This window comes from Centruroides vittatus, unplaced genomic scaffold (genome assembly GCF_030686945.1).
Source record: "Centruroides vittatus isolate TY-2023 unplaced genomic scaffold, ASM3068694v2 contig_1078, whole genome shotgun sequence".
NCBI lineage: Eukaryota > Metazoa > Arthropoda > Arachnida > Scorpiones > Buthidae > Centruroides > Centruroides vittatus.
This window is the reverse complement of record NW_027120693.1, coordinates 1,053,313-1,074,061: the sequence shown is the minus strand read 5'-3', so window position 1 is coordinate 1,074,061 and position 20,749 is coordinate 1,053,313. Positions and strand designations below refer to the sequence as shown.

Here is a 20,749-nt window from a genome sequence, read left to right as displayed (position 1 = left end):
AAACATCATCGGTCAAGAATTTATTATTTTTTTTTTAGTTTCACAATAATATTTAATTTATTCGTTAGAAGTATAGATAAAGTATTTATAATATGAAAAGAAAAGGAAATTACTGATGCGCTACTAAGTAGTTAAAAGTAACAAAAGTAAAGTACTATTAATAATTCTTTATTTTCCGAAATCTTACGACTTCGTTAAACTTTCAGAACATTTTTTGGATTTCCCAAATCTTTCTTTGGAAAACGACAGTAACAAAAAAATAAAACAGTTCTTTCGCTAAAAGAAAAGAACGGAAACTTATTTTGTAAGTCGCAATTCTTTTTCGTTACCGCTTCTTAGTCTGTCGATGCCGTAAGACTATTATTATTATTATTAATTGCGTTTTACTATAATTTAAGGGAATTAAATGCTTAAAAACTTTTTAAATAATTAGAACCTTTATCTGTAAAGTTATAATTATATTGGAGTACGAGCAGAGGAAAAAATAGATTGCCGTTCGTATTAATTATTCAGAATGGTACGGGATGCCTCGTGATCGCGGTTGACATTTACAGATAATTTTTTTAGCTGTTTATTGGGTCGAATAAATAGTCTTTTTTTTTTTTCTTCTTTCTTTCTTTCTTGCTATTTACAAATGAAAAAAATAAACTCGAATTTGTTGTTTGTTCGGCGAAAAAAATTATTTTAAACTTCTGACCAATGTACAAACTAACAAAACTAATTTCTTTACACTGATATTCATTTACATACAAATTAATTAAGCTTTCAATAGGCAAAAAAGTGCAGTAGTTTTTTTTTATCAATATAACAAAAGAACAAAAAAACTTTTAAAATTTTAATTGTAGTCTCCCATCTTCTTTTTTAAACAAAACACAGAAGTTAAAACTTAATTCTTTCAATCTATTGGTCTTCATCAAAGTAACTGTATTAAACAGAATCAAACAACTAACAAGTTCTTTTTATTTTGTTAGCTGTTTGATTTCTATTAATGTAGTTACTCTGACAAAGACGATATAAAAGTTAAAAGACTGAAGTAAAAAGTTAAATTCGGGTTTATTCTTTAATCATTCCAAATTTTTGAAAGAAATATAATATACGAGGAAAATTTATTAACTATTCTTCCCAACACCACATTAAATAAACGCTTGGTTTAATAAATTTAAAGTTATTTAATGCCTTGTATGTATCAAAAACGCTACACGTATACTTTTAGGTTTTTGATTAAACATTAGTTTCATCCCACTTTTACAAAGATAGGAGACATCTTTACAATAACAACTCGCTTTGTCAGAACTGTACGTACAAGGCATGGCATTCCGTAATATTTAATCGGACTTCTATAAAAGTTCTCTGATATTTAATTAAAGCATTTAAGTTACAAATAATATGTAAAAACAATAAAACTTCGAAAGCTAGATCATACATTTTATAATTTTTATTAATTACTTTCACTGAGAAGTCGAGCTAAATAGCTCGTAGACAAAGTAACAAAAATATCAACATGTTTTAGTAAAGAAAAAAAACTCACGTTTAATATATTCAGAATTTTCTAAAAATAAATAAATCAAATAAAATTAACATTCAACTTATATATATATATATATATTTTTAATATGTAACAGTATGTGTTGTTATATAAACCCCACTGAGTTTTCCCAAGTGTCTTTGATGAAACTGAAAGACGTTAATGACATTACTTTAAATTGATATACTTAGAATGTCTGATTTTGCCGACTTAAAAAAGTTAAATTTACATATATTATATACAGTATGTTTATATTAACTATTATATATGTTTATAATGAATTAACAAACAAACTCAAAAAACAATTTTTAAAAAAATATAAATTAAAATAACTATACATAAGTACACGCGCAACTTATCTAAACGTCATAAAGAAATTCATCTTATTAAATATTAAAATTTATATTTAATATACGTATATCTTATATAACATTCATTGTAATCTTAAGCAAATATTTTTAATGCAGAAACCATTAAAATGTCAGTGATTTCATCTATAAATAACCAGTAACAACTTTCCAAAAATGTGTTTATTAATATATTTTCTCAAAATATATATATATATATATAACTTTAAAGCTTAATAATTAATTACATCCATTAAAAAAATCAATACAAAACTAATTATCATTTATTAGTAATAATTTTTATTAATTTTCATTATATATAATTCGAATTTTAAACAAATTAAAACAACCTAATTTGTCGGCAACTTAAACTCGTATACTAAAGCTCATATTGGCCATTTATTTTCATTTTTAATGAATATTTATAATAATAAATAAAATTAATATAATAAACAATTAACATTGTTTAAATAAACAGTCAATTCTTGCTAAATATAATGCATTAAGTAACTTTAATGGGATCGACGTCCTAGAGATAAGATAAACATTGTTCGAATAGATTTAGCGTTCGGCGAGGAATGACAGCAATGTCGAGAATGCCAAGCTTCGGTATCGGATATGCCCGAAAGGAATAAAATGTCGTTAAGGTCGAGAGTCGAGCTAGATGTCGTAAGGTTGGAAAAGGAATATCTCGTCGCCAGAAATAAATTTGTCACACATTCCGCCAGGATGCAATTGACTCTTAACGTGGAATTAACTACTATTTGAAGTTATTAATGCATTTAAATACAATTTTCATACGTAGTATGATTTATTTAATACTGTTAATGATAATTAAGCTCTATTTATTTATCGTTATAATGAAAATTAAATATTATTCCATTGAGAAAATGTATATGAATTACAAAGAACTTAACAAATAAAAGCTTATTAAATAATAATTAGAATATTTTCTATATTATTACAGAAATATGTATAGAAGACATTCAAATATTTCTATTCTCTATTCAAATAACATAGAAAATTTGGTACTTAATTTCTTAAAATTATTTTTACGTTTAATTTAATTTTATATAAATTCTCTTGTTTTCGTAATAAAGAGGAATATTTGAAAAGCATTTATCTTTCTTAAACTTAGATTTGATTCGATTCTTAATTAACATCATTAATTGATTTTAAAAAATAATGACGCTTACTTACAGAAATCTCAAAGTAACAATTGATTTTTAAAAAATTCCAAGTAAATTAATTCAATTTACGTTAATTTATAACGACGTTCGGCGTGCAAGAAATTAATTTGATAAATTAAAAAAAAAAAAAAGAAAATAATACTTTAAATAGTATTAATAATTTTGTTTTTAGATTTTAATTAATTATTTCTATAGGTAACTATTAAAATTTATTTTTCACGTATTGTTTATAATTAAAATTACGTAGCCAACGTACTATAATATTCCTATTATTTTTTAATTAAGGGATGTACGAGAGAGAATTAATTCTCATTAATAATAACAATAAATCTTTTACTACATATTTTGCTTGCAAGCGATAGTCTGTTCGGGTTAATCCTGTGTAGGAAGCGATTTCAATTCTCAAACGGAACAACAAATCTTATATATTACATATTAATAATCTCCACGTCTGAAGTATTTTTCGACTGACATTTAGAACTGAATGATAAAAACCATTCAAGTGTTCGGTTTTGATAATTTCTTCGCCGAATATTATTTGGGAAGACTTAGGAGTCTTTCCGATTTACGTAGGATAAAATTACTTACGTAAACAATCGACATTGAAATAGATGAATGAACAAGATTATTTTTAAAATGTTTATTTATTAAAAGTTAGAAATTATAATCATTTAATTTAATTATTAAAAAAAATGCTTTATAATTAAATAATAACTTTATTAATTAGATCGGACGATAATAAACGACATTTAAAGCGTTTTAATAATATCTATATTAAGTAAGAATTCTGACCTTTCCGAATGAACCTTGACCTAGCACTTGAAGCAATTTAAACTGACTTGGATCGGCTCTCGGGTGGCCTTCCTTCGTGATATTAGTGACTTCGATCTCGTGAACACCTTCGGTGTTGTCGGAATTTTCCATTTCCACATTCTGTAAAAGTATATTTTCAAAATGTATTGATGGATTTAAAATCAAAACAGAAATAGTTAAATTATTTTCTTACGAATTCATTAAAAACTTAATATATTTTTTCGCGTTTTTATTCCTAAAAAATATATATTCGAAGAGTGTTCGTGGAATTTTAATTTGCTGCTCATCTTTACATTAAATAAATGTATGAATGAAATCTTTTAATTCATTAAAACAACAATTAGAAAATTAAATAATCGTACAGACGAATACAAGCGTTAATTTGATAATCAAAGTTCAAATTACTTATTTGCTTTTATTATTATTCAAAAGATCATAGAACTAATTATTTAAGACAATAGAATAATTCTGAATAGATTTAAGGTTTTAAACAATGCAGAATATATTTAACATTCCTGTACGTGATATTTTCTCGAATTATTCGTTTCCCTCTCTTAAGTCCCATTTCTTCTGTAATCCCTTATGCTATATCGTCGTCTACTTGTTAATCAATAAACCAAGCCAAGCTAAGTATCCATAATAATTTTTTCTCACTAAAGTAAGCATGGAAACATCCATCTACAGTTTCTTAAGTCTGTTTTATCAAGATTTAATGCCTTTGTCTTTGGAAAGATGTTATCAGACTTTTCCTATTGTACCTAAGATAAATAAACAATTTTTCTTATAACAGAAATATTAAAGGTGGAAGGCAGATGTTCGCGCCCATCATTCTAGCCCTAAGCACGGTTGAAAGACTACTGCAGTGATCTGTCCCGAAAACGGTCAATCGGAGAGTTTAACTGTGGCGATATATGTGCCAAACGATAATACAAGTGTCCCGAGGCAAGCTAAATGAGGACGGAAACTTTGCATAGAGCAAAACTTTTCATAAATATAGTAATTTAAAACAATAATTAATACTTTAACTGCTTAAATGTTTAATTAACTGTTACAAACGTAACACCAATTATGCCAAAAGTGTAGCAAAAACATAATTTTAAAAATATTTAAAAGCTCAAATTTTTCTTTTAAGTTATTTATGCTCGTCTTAACGATGATAAATTAATTCAGTCTAAATATGCGTAAATACCAGAATATTTTCGAGTTACATTTAAGCTAAATTTTAATTAATTAAATGCTTAAAATTAAACTTGACCTAAAGATAAGTTAATGTCATTAACCTGCAAAAATGTTTAATAATTAGAAATAATTTTGAACTTAAACGATTTAAAAATTCCCGAAAGGAACAAAATTCTAAATTCAAACTTATTTCTAATTATTCATCTTTACACAAGATGGCAGCATCCTATCCTAAGACCGAATTTTTAAATTAATTAATTTAATAAATATTGCCTGAAATGAAACTGGAAGTTATGGTTTATATGTTTAGCTACTTTTGCGCCTTAGTTATTTAAATATTGTGCTTCTGCAGATACAAAAAACGACGAAATTACCTAAAAAGTTAAATAATGTATATCAAATTTAATGATATTAATGTACTGTACTTCCGAAAGCTACTATTGATTTTTAAAATTAACGTATAAGAGCAGAAATTGTATAATGATTAACTTTCAGAATTTAAAACAACATGCTTGATTTGATAAATATTGCAATTTCAACAATAAGTATTATTTAAATTATGTAAAAAAAAAACTGTAAATTTAATTAATTTACAGTTTTTTTTTACATAATGAAATTCATAATAAAAAGTCTTCTTTTGTTCTTTCTCACACCTCGAGAAATAAAAGTCTTGTGGCGGAGTTGACCTTCACTTAGAGGCTACTCATCCGTTACAAAACTTCCCTTTGACGACATTACACGTAAAAAATATAATATACATTTGATAAAATTGCGAGGACAGTAACTGTAAATTTGCAAAAAATAGGACAAAAGAAGACTTTATATTATATAGCCTTTAGTTTTGTAAATTTACGCTTACTATCCTGGCAATTTTATTGAATAAAATTCATGTTTGAGGTAGCTCATCTCTGTACCGATTTCAGAGGTAAACGATAGTGGTGCTAAATCAAAGTCGAGACCCAAATGGTTGAGAGATAACAGCATAAATCCTTGGCATAAGGAGATAAGAGAATCCAGTTTTGACCCGGATATGTTAGTCCCATCCCTCACCACCTGACGATGATAAACAAAAACTCAATGTTTCTAAATTCAAACTATTAAAGAGACTTCGATGATAAAGAGTAAGAGAGAAACCGAAATTTAGATTGACTGTGATCATTAAAAGGGAATCTTTTAGTACTCACGAGGCATAAAAAGTTGGATAAAGTTATAAAATTAATCATCATAATTATTATAACTAGGACTTTTATTCACAAGATTTTTGTTTAACCGTCAATGTGCTGGTACATACGACTCTAAATGGAGAGGTTTATTGTGTACAAAGTGTGAAAAGTGGAGTGGAAGATGGGAGGAGACTCTCCCACCTTTCAAATTCGACCACAGTTAGGAATTGAAAGCCGAGACAAGAGATCTTGAAAAACGTTCTCTCCTTAAGTAACTTGGCACTTGTAATCACCTAAGCTCTTGATTTTTGTCCAGTCTAATAACTAGGAAGTTTAATATAAAAGTTTTCATAATTCCCTTTAAAATGAACAATTATTTATTGTGACATTATAATGCCAGGCTGCAATTTTTAATCATATTTTTAATTTATTTAATTTAAAACATATCCTCTCCATCTCAAATTAGTGGTGGCTTGCCCCTGTACATCATACTTTCCTGTTAACAATAGAGTAGTGCCAGTCATCTATCTAACGCCTTTTGAGGAAAGAGTTTTGAACTGAAATAATGTGATTTCTGGTTTGCATCAGAAGTTCGTATATAGTTAATTGGGGCTTCCTACCCATAAGGTTTCCACGTCTGGTCTTGCCCTTCGTCCATCTAACGCCATTCTCGAGATTAAGGAAAGACAGACAGACGACAGTGGAAATTTATAGGTCTAAAATTTTTTCAAATTGCAGTCTGATTTACTTGATTAGAATCATCATTTTTATATTTTTTTACACTATGTCTAATCAAGTCAAATAAAGAAATTTTAATAAAAATAATAAGTTTATTTTAAATATATATTCTAAGCACTTTGCTATTACATTTCTATCACATTCTTCACTGAAAGGAATAAAATTAATCACTTCTTTATAGATGAATGATTGATTAAAAGCACTCAAATTAATCTTTCATTTTTCGTTATTCTTTAGTTGCCTATTTTTTAGTTTCTATTTGTTTATAAAGTGCTTATTAATTTATATAAAGTGCTTAATAATTTATATAAATTTATTTATATAAATTTTTAATATAAAGTGCTATTTATTTATAAAGTGCTTATAATGTTGATGTAGTAGTCATTTAAATGTTTAATCTGTAAATTCTGAAATCTCTCTCCTGAAATTATATTTAGATTTCTACTTTTTTCCTCTATTTTTTGATTTGTCTAAATAGTTTTATTGACTTAACGACAGAAACATTCTTTCTTCACACTTCTTATAAAAATATAAGCAAAGAATTTATTACTTAAGAAGGAACAAAAACTATTTTAGGAAAGTAAGATAGTATTAATGGGATGATTTTACAGAATTAGAAGTAAGTAAATAAGAGATAAACAACAGCTCTTTCAACTATTTTTGTTATATTCTGAATGTTTTATGCTGTTATATATTTATTCTTTTAAAAGAATATGAACGTTACGCAAAAAATAAGCAGCTTGTATAACTGGAAGCAGTTCAAATAAACACGCTAAAACCAAAAATCCAGCAGCAAAAGCCCTTTAATAGTCAAACAAATGTTTTCGACTATCTTCAACAGCTGTCATAAGTTATAAATTCGAATAGTGGTCGTAAGTAAAATGCAATTTTCAAACAGAAAGAACATTGATGTTATTGGATACAATGGCGTTGCGTAACAAATGACGCATACATATTAGTTGAAATAAACTATTATCCATGCTCGAAGTCGGAAATGGAAAGAGTATAATTTTTACTTGTTTTTTAACTAAAAATTTTTATTTTTAGTGTGTTATTATCCATGCTGTTAAAAGAATGGAGAAACCTCACGGCACTTGATAAAGATCATCTCAATTACTTTAAAGTCTTTTATGAAGTGCCTTAATTGAGGTTTCTCCATCCCCCTAACAGCATGGACAATGATTTATTTCAACTAATACATTTGAGTCATTTGTTATGCAATGCCGTTGCATCCAATAACGTCGATGTTCTTTCTGTTTAAAAATTGCGTTTTACTTACAATCTCCATTCAAATTTATGAGTTAAAACCTGACAACAACTGTTTAAGACAGTCAAAAATGTCTGCGTGCTTGTTAGTGTTTTTGCAGCCAGATTTTTGGTGTTAATGTGTTTAAATGAATGTTACATATTAAAAGAAAAGCAATGGCATACTTAGAAGATTTAAGCTGGAAATAGGAAGAAGAAAGAAGAAAAGAAAGGCTCTTTATATTCAGTTTATATAAGTGGCTACATCTCTTTACATTTTCTCTCTCTAAAAGGTTACAGTCTGAAAACAAATTGTCCCAAGAGAATGTCCTAGCACACAAAGAATTTGTGTTCTTTCTGTGCTAGGACATTTTTCAGATATTCAAAGTATAACAATATGTCTAAATCAATAGAAAATGGTCATAAATTTTTTTAACTTAATTTGTCTAGTTGCATTTTATTTTCTCTTGTAACTATTAAAGATAAGCGAGCTACTTTAAATCCCTTTATAACTACTCAATAAACAAGGCAATTTACATTATAAAAATGCAAATAAGAAGCATAAAAGAATTTCTTTTCTAATATTCTAATTAAAAAGATTAATTTCATTTAATTTTTTAATACTTTTTGTTAAGTATTAAAAACAAATAACTACGGAATCAAATTGTAGTTCATTCTTATTTTAAAACAAGTTAATAATAATCTTATATGGAGCGTAGCAAACAATTATGAATAAAAATATTTAAATAACATATTTTTATATTTACTAATTAAGCACTATAAATAAATGAATTATTTAATGACTTTAATGAATGATCGAAAAGTTTGTTAATTAAGCCAGAGATATTAATAAACGGATTAATATAATTACTTTTTATGGTTTGTTTATGTTTCCACGCGCTTTGCGTTCATTTACGGATTACTTTTCGATTTTATTAATCACCCGAACAATATTAAATGAACGCGAGTTGGTAATTCTGCAAATCAATTAAGATTCTAATTGGAATAAATATCAGAATAATAAACTTAAATAATGGAAAAGTTAATACGCCAAACATTTTTCTAAACTCGTCTTTGATTTGTGGATACTTTCATTTTGGTTTTTTCAAGAAAACTCTTAATCAATCAGAGCAGGTCTAAAATTTCTTTTAAACTTTCATCTGATGATCAATATGCAAGGAAATTGATTTAAAAATTAAAAAAAATGGAATTAGATTTAAAAGCAAACATGTTTTTATTATTACTATGGCGACTAAAAGAAGTAATTTCTCTCGTATGCAGTACATTTTTAATAAACTATTTTTTCTTTTGGAGATTTTTTTTTTTAGAATTTTGCAATTAGGTGTAAAATTATAGACAAAAACTCAATACACATTTTATTTAAATGAATTTTTTTCTACAGCAAGAGAGAAGAAAACATTGGATGAACTCATTTATATATGTTTTCTGTTGAAATTTAGAATAAGAAGTTATATAAGAACTCTTGTATAACGCGCTCTGCTAAAACGCAAATTCGTATAACATAACATAAAAAAATTGCAACTAGTACTCATAAAAAATTCTAACTTTGTTGTCCGGAGGTATAAGTTTCCCTCTTGAACTTCTAGGCTAAGGTTTAAATTTGCACAAAATTGTCCGATAATGCACGTCTTGATAACACGGTTTCCTATAATGCGGAACGTATCCCCGCATTGTACAAAACTCCGTCATATTTATTTCTTAAAACAAATGCAACTAATCCACATTTCAGTCTTTCCACTTTAATTATTACCTCTTTTAATATCTACTACACTAGCATAAAAAGCATTGAAAACACAGCGAAAGTAAAATCTTTTTTATTTCAATTTTGCGTTCGTTGTGTTACTATATCTAAACGTAGTAACATGATTATATAATCATCCTATATAATCACTTTAGTCATGCACTCAACTAAATTCAGAGTTCTTCTATCATTGTTATTATAACTGTAAATGTCAAAATGGTCTTTTTCTTACAACAATAAATATTGAACGATGCTTACCCAATATCATATTTAAAGATCTTTATGAAAAACATTTTAGTTCTTGAAATTGTTACCATTTTCCCACTTTTTACATGCTCGTAAAATAAATATTTAATTTTTCAATCTGTTCTATTTTACATTTTCTTACACTTCTTTGGATACTGCACTTATATTAAACAATCACATCCCAAAAAAAGAAACCTTAAAATGCAGTGACCCTTTTTAATCTTCTAACATTTTCATTGTTTTTATCAATCTTCTTAGGAAGAGACGCAGATCGGACGACAATTTTGTCCCGAAATAATGGAACATAATGATATTTCTCTCATAAATGTAAGAAAAATATATTTATGTTCTGTTCCTTTTGAATGAAACTCATTCGATCTATATTTTTTCTGAAGGAGGTTGATAAAAACGATCAAAAAGGTTAGGAGATTAAAAAGTATCACTGCATTTTAAGATTTTTTTTACACGGTATAATTATTTTCTATATACTGTACTGTACATAACATACAGTATATACTCACAATGGCCAAACTGTGGCTTGCAACCTTCATGTAGCTCTTCTACATCCTTATTGAGGCTCCCAAATACATACACAGTTTCTTTTTATAAACTTTGTATATATTACTTACACACAGTGGTGATATTCGAAATATTTAACAAGGGGTTCGCTAGCAGAAAATTTTTCCCTGATAATCACCGACAAGCAAAATGGAAGTTTTGGCTAGAAATAAATACAATACCTTTTCCTGCAACCATATATCTAACAATCAGTGGCATATTTAGAACGTAACGAGCCATGGGAGAAGGCCAGGTAACAATAGTATTTTAGAGCTGTCGACCTTTTTTTTTGTTTTTTTCAAGGCAGAGAAATTCTTTACCGCAATATGGCGCTTCTAGAAATAGGCACATGTCATCATCTCTCGAGATACATTATACTTTTTCTTTCGCTGTCCATAGCCCGACACGTGTTCCACAGCCATCTTGTATTGTCTCGCGCGCGTGGCATTCTGGGATTTCTCTTATGACTGGATCTACTTTCAAGAACACTCTTGAATCGATCGCGATTAAACCTCGATTGAAACGGTCGAGAGAGATCGCACCAAGACATACTCCCTGACCTTGCTCACAATCTAGATTGAAATGCTCGGTGCGAATGGGGTATAAGGTCCTAGTTTAGTAGTATTACAGAGTATAATACGCATATTTTAATATATTTAAAAAAAAAAAAAAAAAAAAACAAACCCACTGAGAAATGTTCCGTGTGTTTAACAAGGTTCGGGAAACTGAAAATTTTAACAACGGGTTCGGCCGAACCTGTGCGAACCTGCTGAATACCACCACTGCTTACACACAATATTTTTGTAAGTTTTCTGACTGTTTATATACAGAGTTTGCAAGTATAACTTGCAACTTAACCTCAAAACAAGTAACCGAAAGCTTAGGGTGCATTCATAAAATTGAAATAGTAAATGATTGTTTAACTAATTAGTCAAGTAATAGTGATAACTATAGTATTTTAATTATATATTAATTATATTTAATTATAATATAAATAGATGACATGGCTCTCCAATAAGAATTCCAATGGAGGATGCAGTTCTTGTGCATTTTTGATAGGCAATATATGGCTCCTATTGTGACAAGTTCGGTACATCCCTGGTACTGAATTTCCTCATTTCCTCAATTCCTCAATACCACATTTCCTCAATTCTTAGTAGTACTTTCTTACCTACTTTATTTATCCAAAATAAAGATGACTGTTAGAATTTATGATGCCTTACCTTTGCAGTCTAAAATAACTATCAAAACTCATTGCAAGTGGATCATGTGACGCACTACATACTGACAACAGATGTTTTCAGCTGTAATATTCAATGAACACTGCACTTCAAATGAGCTCTGTTGGTAATAAGTGTTTAACTTAAACTACTTTTTAACGTTTAAAATGTCTTTGGGGAAACAATATAATGCAGCATTACAATATAAGTTATTATACATGCAAAAACGCATTGAATAGAGCTGCCAACTATTACCTACTTCATATTAATTCTTCTGACTTCTTGTTACTTAACAAAACTTAATAACTTATTCATTGATCATTCACATATTTTGATTTCAGACTTAGGGAATGTCATAGAATCAATGACCTCTTAGAACTGTAAGAAATACTATATACATTTTTCGGCCACTCTATTTCAATACTCTTCTGCACATACAACAACCTATTAGCAAGGTTGAAGCCGAAGTTTTAAACGCGAAAATGTGTACGTCGGACATTCAACGCCACTTTCCCGTAAGCCTAGAAGTTTGACAATGGTGTTTGGAAAGTCAGTGGAGTCGTGCTCGACATTCCAAACTTCTAGGCTTACAGAAAAGCGGCGCGGAAAGTCCGACGTACACGTTTTCGCGTTTAAAACTTTGGGCTCAACCTCGCTATTTTTTAATGCTGCATCGTAATGTTGTCTTCAAAGCATCTTACACATTAAAAAAGAATCTAAATGCTCATTATCAGCAGAATTTATTTGAAGTGATGTTATTGTTGAGAAGTACAGCCTAAAAATTTGTCATCGACAAATAGTGTATGGTGTGATATATAAGAAAACTACTACTTGACAAAAATTAACGCAAAGAAAAGTAATAAAATCCAAGTTTTTGTTTTTAATTAGTAAACTCTTAAACTTCCCAGTTCAATTTCTGCTATTTTACATATTCTAAGTTTATGAAATTCATTTTCACCTTTCAAACAGTAAAAACTACAATGGATATAGTTTTAAACTGTAAATTTTTATAATTTTATCAACTAAGTCAAATAAACAGAATTTTAACTGTTTAAAATAGAAATTTTAACTCGGAGATTCGAGGCCATTATTATTTTAACTATATTAATGCCTGCATTTCTTGTGTTTGAGCCTGTTCTGTGTTTATATACCACAAAAAATAAATTAGAGAATTTGATGAAAAGCAAGTTCTTTAACTAAATAAATAAATAAATGGAAAGAACTAGGTTTGCTTAGAAATTATTGAAAATTCTGATTAATTATTTGATAAACATTAAAAAAGAAAAAGGAAACAAATGTGATATTGACAACTTTATAACAACCGAGACAATACCTTCTACGACAAACTAAATATTTAATTGCAATCTACTAAACACTTTCAATCTACTAATAGAATTCTATTCAGAAGGTGGTATAGAATTCTTAATAGAATTCTATACCACCTTCTGAAGAATGATAAAGCTCTTTTAGACACACAATAGAGAAATGGAGTATACCTACCTAAAGAAGAAGAACAACTTGGGCCTTGATATAGCTTACATTGTTTCACTTTCAGATCCTTTAAGCACAAATTATCCATAGAATGTTGACTGTAAAATATTAGCATTGTTTTCTAAACGTCTACGATCTGCAGTAGATTAGCATTCAACAAGAATAAATGCAGAATTTTTCCAGGATGCCAACATGTAAAGATAGCTTATTATGAGTTAAAAACATTTGCAATTAAATACAGTCAAACCTGTTTTTATGCGCTCTTTTTATGTGCAATTTTTATTTGTGCGATTTTTTTAATGCGAATTTTTAATTTGTGCGGTTTTTTTTGTGCGATTTTTTATTTGTGCGGTATAGTTGGCGACTAGTCTCGTGCGATTCGTCATGTCTCATGTTGACTTATTATAGCTAAATAAACTTATTATAGCATAAATGCACTTATTATAGTAATATTATTGCATGAATATGCGAAAAATGAAATAATTTACTTTTTAAGTCAACAAAACACCACCTGGACAAAAATATGTAAAACAGACGATAGACCAGACGATGCAGTCAAGTGCTGACATCTGTTGTCAATAAATTCTATTTCGTACGGTTTAGAGTTATTTTCTATGTGAGACTTTTTTTATGCGGTCCCTGTTGACCGCATAAAAAAATATTTTTTTAATTGTGTTGCGAAAACTATTTTTTACAGCCATTCGTGAAGTTTCGTGCGATTTTTTTATGCGTTTTTTTTAATGTGGTCCCTAACCCCCGCATAAAAACAGGTTTGACTGTATTTAATTTCTTGTGAATGATGGTGTTTTCTTTTCTAACTTTATAATTGCAGAAATCAAGCATGCATTGTGGCAAAACATTAATCATTATTCTACAAAATAGAAATTAACATAATGTACTGTACATATATTCAGGATGGTCCTAGAAAGCATATAGGCTCCTTTCCATTTCCAAAATCATTTGATTCTATAAGCTTTGATAAAATTATGATATTGTTTGCAAAAGTTTACACCCGATTCTCATCGGGTCTTTCGTATGAATTGGAAGTTTTGTCTGGAAGCTGATGGGTGTGAAGTGAACCGTGACATTCAGATGCAATAGAGTGATGTTGTGGTTATTAACTGGCAAAAATAGACACCAGCAAAGACTGGTGAAATGAAATTTGATTGCTCAGACTGTTATTCGAGCAAAATGTATGAAGTACTGTACTGAATGTATGACCATTGCCATTTTTACCTGTTCCAGACTGTCATCGAGTCCCTTGAATTTCTTTTAATATAAAATTCTTTTGGCAGATCAGGCCGAATTAGATATTTCATTTGTTATAATAGTGTGTGTTTTTTAACTGAATTTTGAAGATTTACTCCTCAATTTTACATAAAAATCTCTGGATATACACTATACACATATAAAACGTAATTTCATTTTATTTTACAGGTATGTGATGTTCTCTATAATTATATTATAGAAGAAAATTACAATAGATGGACAAAAAAGTTTAGAATGATTGCATTTTCTCTCGAAATGAGTCAATGATTTCGTGCAATAAATTTCTAGGAGAGAAAAATGAATTGACCAATTTAACATAAAACTTCATTGAAAAATTTCCAGAAATTGGTTCTCTCTGTTGCATGAAATTACTTAGACTTGGCTAATTATATTTATAGTACTTCAGCTGAAAAGATTATATTAGATAAGATTACATTAGATAATATAAAGAGTTTAGTAGTTCTTTTATTATTAGTCAAGGCTATTTAGTTGTAAATTATAACATGATATATACACCATAAAACTAGAGGAAGTGATTAAAATTACAAATACGCCTTGAAATTCCAGTATATTAACAACTTTTAGTAAATAAACAAACATTTTCAACCATGTTAAATGGTCATCATCAGGTTTATCTCATTCAAATTACGGAAAATATAAATATTGGAACGTATAGTCAAAACTTATGAAATGCCATCTACAATTTGCTTTTGGAAATTGATTCATCATCCATAATAAAATACAATTTGTTTAATACATAACAAAAATAGATAAGCAAACTATTTCAAATATTGATATACCCAATAACACATAAATTACAAACATACATGACAGAGAATCGTAGCAGATGTGCATCTGTCGTTAAGGCATTTTGTAGTGTGATTTCCATGATAAATAATTACAAGGATGTACAGACTATATTGTATCTATATTTCCAGTATCTACATGTGTGGTATATTGCCTGTACCCCACATCAATTTCATCAGTTTGGCCTCATTAAAAGTGACTTTAACTTCGTCGTCCTTGGTGTAAGCTGCTAATGCTGTGGTGGGCAGTTCTTTATATGCTTCTTATTAATTTACTCTATCTTGATAAAATCTTGTAACTAAATTTTCACCCACTTCTCAATTTCACATCTAGTTGAAACTTTGCATACATATATATATACTCCTGATGACAATACATTTTTTAAAGCATTTCTTTAAAATTATTTATTATTATTGTCTCACATTCCTTCAATCTTGTGGTTAAGGAACTTGAGGTTATGCCTAAATACTCCAACCTGATGTTACATCTGCACTATAAAACATGCTAGATTCCTGAAAGGCACTTCTTGTCAGGAGGATCTTTGCCGTTTCTTAGTAAGTTATATATTGGGGGATTTCTTTAATAACCAACCTTACATTTATTGGCTAAGGTTATTTCTCTGTATATTTTTCTTAGAGCGTGGTTATACTTCCCATCTGTACTGAATGGTTTTATTGTTAGGCATGTTTACATTATTTTCGATTAGTCCTGTAATTACTTTTTTTTTTTTTGGGAGGTACCCATATACAGCTGCAATTTGTTTGAGGTATTTAAATTCCTAAATTCTGTCAACTAAACTGGAGCAGTTGACAGCATACCATCTGCTTATCATACCAGTAGCACATACCAGTACATCAGTTTTCTAGAAGCGTACAAATGAAGATTGGGAAAGTTTTTGCTTCATTTGTATATGAATGAATCATCACTTATGTAATTTTTTTCATCACAGGACAGCTTATACTTCATATAAAATTTTTTGGTTAATGTTACCTATGGTAGCGAACGTGACGGCTCGTCTCTGAAACAGTGGGGACGCACGTTCTAACCTAACCTAACCTATTCTAATAATTTGGTTGGCAATAATTATGGCAATTTATTAGATTAGGTTAGGTTAGAACGTGCGTCCCCACTGTTTCAGAGACGAGCCGTCACGTTCGCTACCATAGGTAACATTAACCAATTTTTTAATGATCATTATCCAATTTTCCTTGTCAAAAGAGTCATCTGATATTAAAATTTCTCAATAAAACTAACTTAAAATGTTCTCCGTAATTAATTTGTTTCTATTTCTAATGCCGTCTAACTTTAAAATTAAAATAAGATTACGCTAAAAATAAGTTATTGATGATATTTCATAAAAATTAATCATGTAAATATTTTAAAACTTTTTTTTTTTTAACGAGAAAATGACTATTGTTTTAAGTAAGATATAAAACTATAATATTACAAGTTACGACATTTACGTTTCGATTAAACACAAAATTTAAGATCTTATTAAATTTGCTATTTTTGAAAATAAATTATAATTTTAGAATGGCATAACACAATACGGATTTTATTTTTAGCGCGACCGTTAACAATCCATCAAATATTAAATATTATATTTGCATTTTTTATGCTTATTATTTAAAATATTTCTATTTTAAAAGATCATTTTAAAATAGATATTTTTATATGTAAATTTATTTAAATGTATTCAAATCAATAAGCTTGATTTAAGAAAAATAATTGATAACGAACAAAAACTCGAATAATAAATGCCACTTGTAATTTTTCGACGGCACGCGATAAATTTCCAAAGACATCCGACGACTTTCTTTCGAAGACGGCACGAATCGAAACAATTTAAAATAAACAAAACTGAATAATGAGATACGATAATTGAACTGGCAGAAAGTAAAAGTATATTTTTAAGCGAAACTAAAAATTTGACGAAATAAACATAAAAATACTTTTAAGGATTATCACATTTATCAAATTACATCTTCAACAAACTGACGATGATAATAACGATGATAACAAAGAACAGCCGTCTTCAGAAGTATCGTAAAAGCTAGCTTTAAAATAAACGTGCCAATACCAAAAATCAAACAACGTAAATACTTTAATAGACAAACAAACAAAGCTAGCTTTAATAACGATTCTTAAGAAGGGTGTTTCTTATTCAAAAATGCTAAAACTAACGTTCAAACTCCTAAGCAGTTTAAGATATTTTCCAAATAAGTAAGAAACATCTTAAAAAAAAAAACAAAATTCAATTACAAATATTAATAAATCTTGTATCTCATAACTGAATGCCAATATTTATAAAATGCATTATCCAATGATATTTCTGTTTTATTTTATTTTAACAACTTTAATTTTATTACGAATTTATCGTGACAAATATTTTTAATAATTGTAACCTGGTATGATTGGTATACAGTAAAACCTGTGTGAACTGGACTTGCACGGTACCAAATATTTTGTCCTGTTCGGCAGGTTTTCTTTTAAACGCAAAAAATCGCAGAATTCTGAAAAATTCTTCCCATTTAAGTAGGTTTCCATTTTTATTAAGGTTCTGTTTTGAACAGGTTTCTTATTTTATAATCCTCGAAAAACAACTTAAAATATTTATCAAAATGAAATAAATATTAAAATTTTTAATAATTTTTAAAATATTTTTCATATAACAAAAGCTATTGTGTTAAACGTTTTTGATACACAAATTTCATCTTTGGAACTCCTCACACAATAGGACAGGAAGACAGTTGGAAGCTCAAACCTCGAGCCGACGATGAGCACCCATAAAGGAGAGGGTGCTGCGAGAAGAATGAAAAATTCTAAAGTAGACCAACCGAATTTGAATGTGGCACCATCAGCACAGTTACAATTGGCAAATAAATCAGGTAACGTTACACTTAACACTCTGAAAAACACTGAACTTACTTATATTTGTCTACTATAAACCAGTGTTTCTCAAGATGTTTCTCAAGTGTTTTCCTTAGAAATTGCTCTCTAAAACAGCTTTAATTAGTAAATATTTTTTTCTAATCACCCTTTAACAAAATTTAAAAAACTAACAGACTTAATTTTAAATATCATGAATAGAAATAAAGCACTTATCTATTCATTTAATATATATATATATATATCCATTATCTTTCGTCTGGCACTGTTACTTACATTTGTGGCTGGTGTAATTTCCAATATTTTTGCACCTAAAACTAATTTTTGCCTCCTGAGAGATATCGTTCCCATTGAGAAACAGAAGGCATACAATTCTTACAGACAGTCTGAATCTTACTAATATTTCAAGACAATAGCATAAGTGGCGCAGTTTTTATCTATATTATTCTAAATTTTATTAAAATCTGCTATACGAAATAAAGTAGAGACGAGCAATTATTTATTGTGACATTGTCACAATGCCAGGCTGCAATTTTTAATCATATTTTTAATTTATTTAATTTAAAATATAAACATTGATTTTAGTAGTGGCTTGCCCCTGTACATCATACTTTTCCTGTTAACAACAGTGTCATGACAGTCATCAATCCAACTCTGATTAGGGGAAAATTTTTGAATTGAAATAACATGACTGAAAGTCCATTTATAGTTAATCTAGGAAACTTTGGCAATGAAAGTGACAATTTTGCAACAGAGATGATGTTCTGCAGTTTGTAAAGTTAGAATTATTCATCATTGTGTAAATATGAGTAATTTGTAGGAGCCATAGAATTGTGGTTACAATAGGAGGGTGACAATACATATGCTGTAGTGAGCATAGGAAGAATTTGAATATCGGTCAAACATGTGCTGTATAATGTGAGGTGCATACATTGACAAATTGTCACAGATCACAGACAAATGTGAAACTTGGGCAGTTTTCCAATGTTTTAATGTACATCACATTATTTTCATATAATAATTAACATAATTATTATAATTTAAAATGATAGCATTCTTTTTGGAGGACCCTGTATTTACTACTATTTACAACACTTGAACTTAAATGATTAATTCATTTTAAAGTTTTTATTTGTTGTTAGAGCAGTTCTTTATCTAATAATAACAATTCTTTCTAATCTATATGTAATAAAACTTTATAATTCATGTGATAATGTATGTACATAATTTAAACTGTAACAATAATAAACACACAGTTTCAAATTCAATTAAAATAAAATATGCAAAATATAATTACTGTATATTTCTGCAGATAAGACGATAGTCGAACCATAAAAAACGGCCCCCAAAATCCAAGATCATCTTATAGAACAGATACAAAAAAATTAGATTGAAATTTATATAAATTAAAACCATTATTAAAAAATGGACAGACCGTAATTATTTACTAGTAGAGAGTAGGGCACGTCCACAAAATAGAATAACCCGTACGACGTTTTTGTGAATAGTCAAGATCATTGCCCAAATCGGTGCGAATGTTTCCAACAATAACAAGGCAGAAAATAAAATTTGTTCGTTCGAAAAATTACGAATAGGACATAATTCCGTATACACTATACAGTATTATTATCCAGATGACGATCGCTGATCTAAACTAAATTCACAGGCCATTGATAGTTTGGGGGTGGTCTTATAGGACAGATATATGCTAAAACTATAAAAATTTATACCTTATCTTATCTGAAGGTCGTCTTATCTGCAGAAATATATGGTAAATTCTCTATCTTTCATGTAACATATAAAAAGATCTTTTCTGATTCTGTCAATTTAATGAGTGATGTTAAATCTGACATTACTCAAACTTTCTTTCAGTATTAATTATTTAAAAACTAAATGGAAATAAAGCATATGTTTCTATTTAAACTGTACTTTATTGCATCTCTTAAAATATTTGACTCATTAAAAGTAAAAGTGTAAGTCTGTTTTTCCAAAAGACTATGTTGCAATTGAGTTTCATTTCATGACAAATTATTTACACATTTGTGGTAAAGAAATAGGAATATTTACATTACTTAGCCACAATGTAAGCACTTAACAATAAATCCACAGTAATTTTAAAACTGGTAGCTAACTTTTTGTCTAAATTTCTCACTATAGATGAAAAGTGACTTACACCACTTTCACTTACTCATTGGGCTGCAATTTGAAAAAATTGTAGACCTATAAATTCCCGCCGTCATTCGTCCGTCCGTCCTTCCTTAATCTCGAGAATGGAATTAGATAGGTGAAAGATGATACCAGATATGG

At 28.6% G+C, this 20,749-nt stretch overlaps 1 protein-coding gene across 3 annotated transcripts in view; it reads right to left on the bottom strand.

The window, feature by feature from the left end:
* S6kII (Ribosomal protein S6 kinase II) overlaps positions 1–20,749 on the bottom strand; it is a 107,145-nt gene that overhangs the window by 20,572 nt on the left and 65,824 nt on the right. For all 3 annotated transcript variants that reach the window (XM_067268969.1, XM_067268974.1, XM_067268962.1), the window contains one exon: positions 3,855–3,995. In XM_067268969.1, the coding sequence (XP_067125070.1) occupies positions 3,855–3,995 (141 nt within the window). The remainder of the gene's footprint in view (positions 1–3,854; positions 3,996–20,749) is intronic.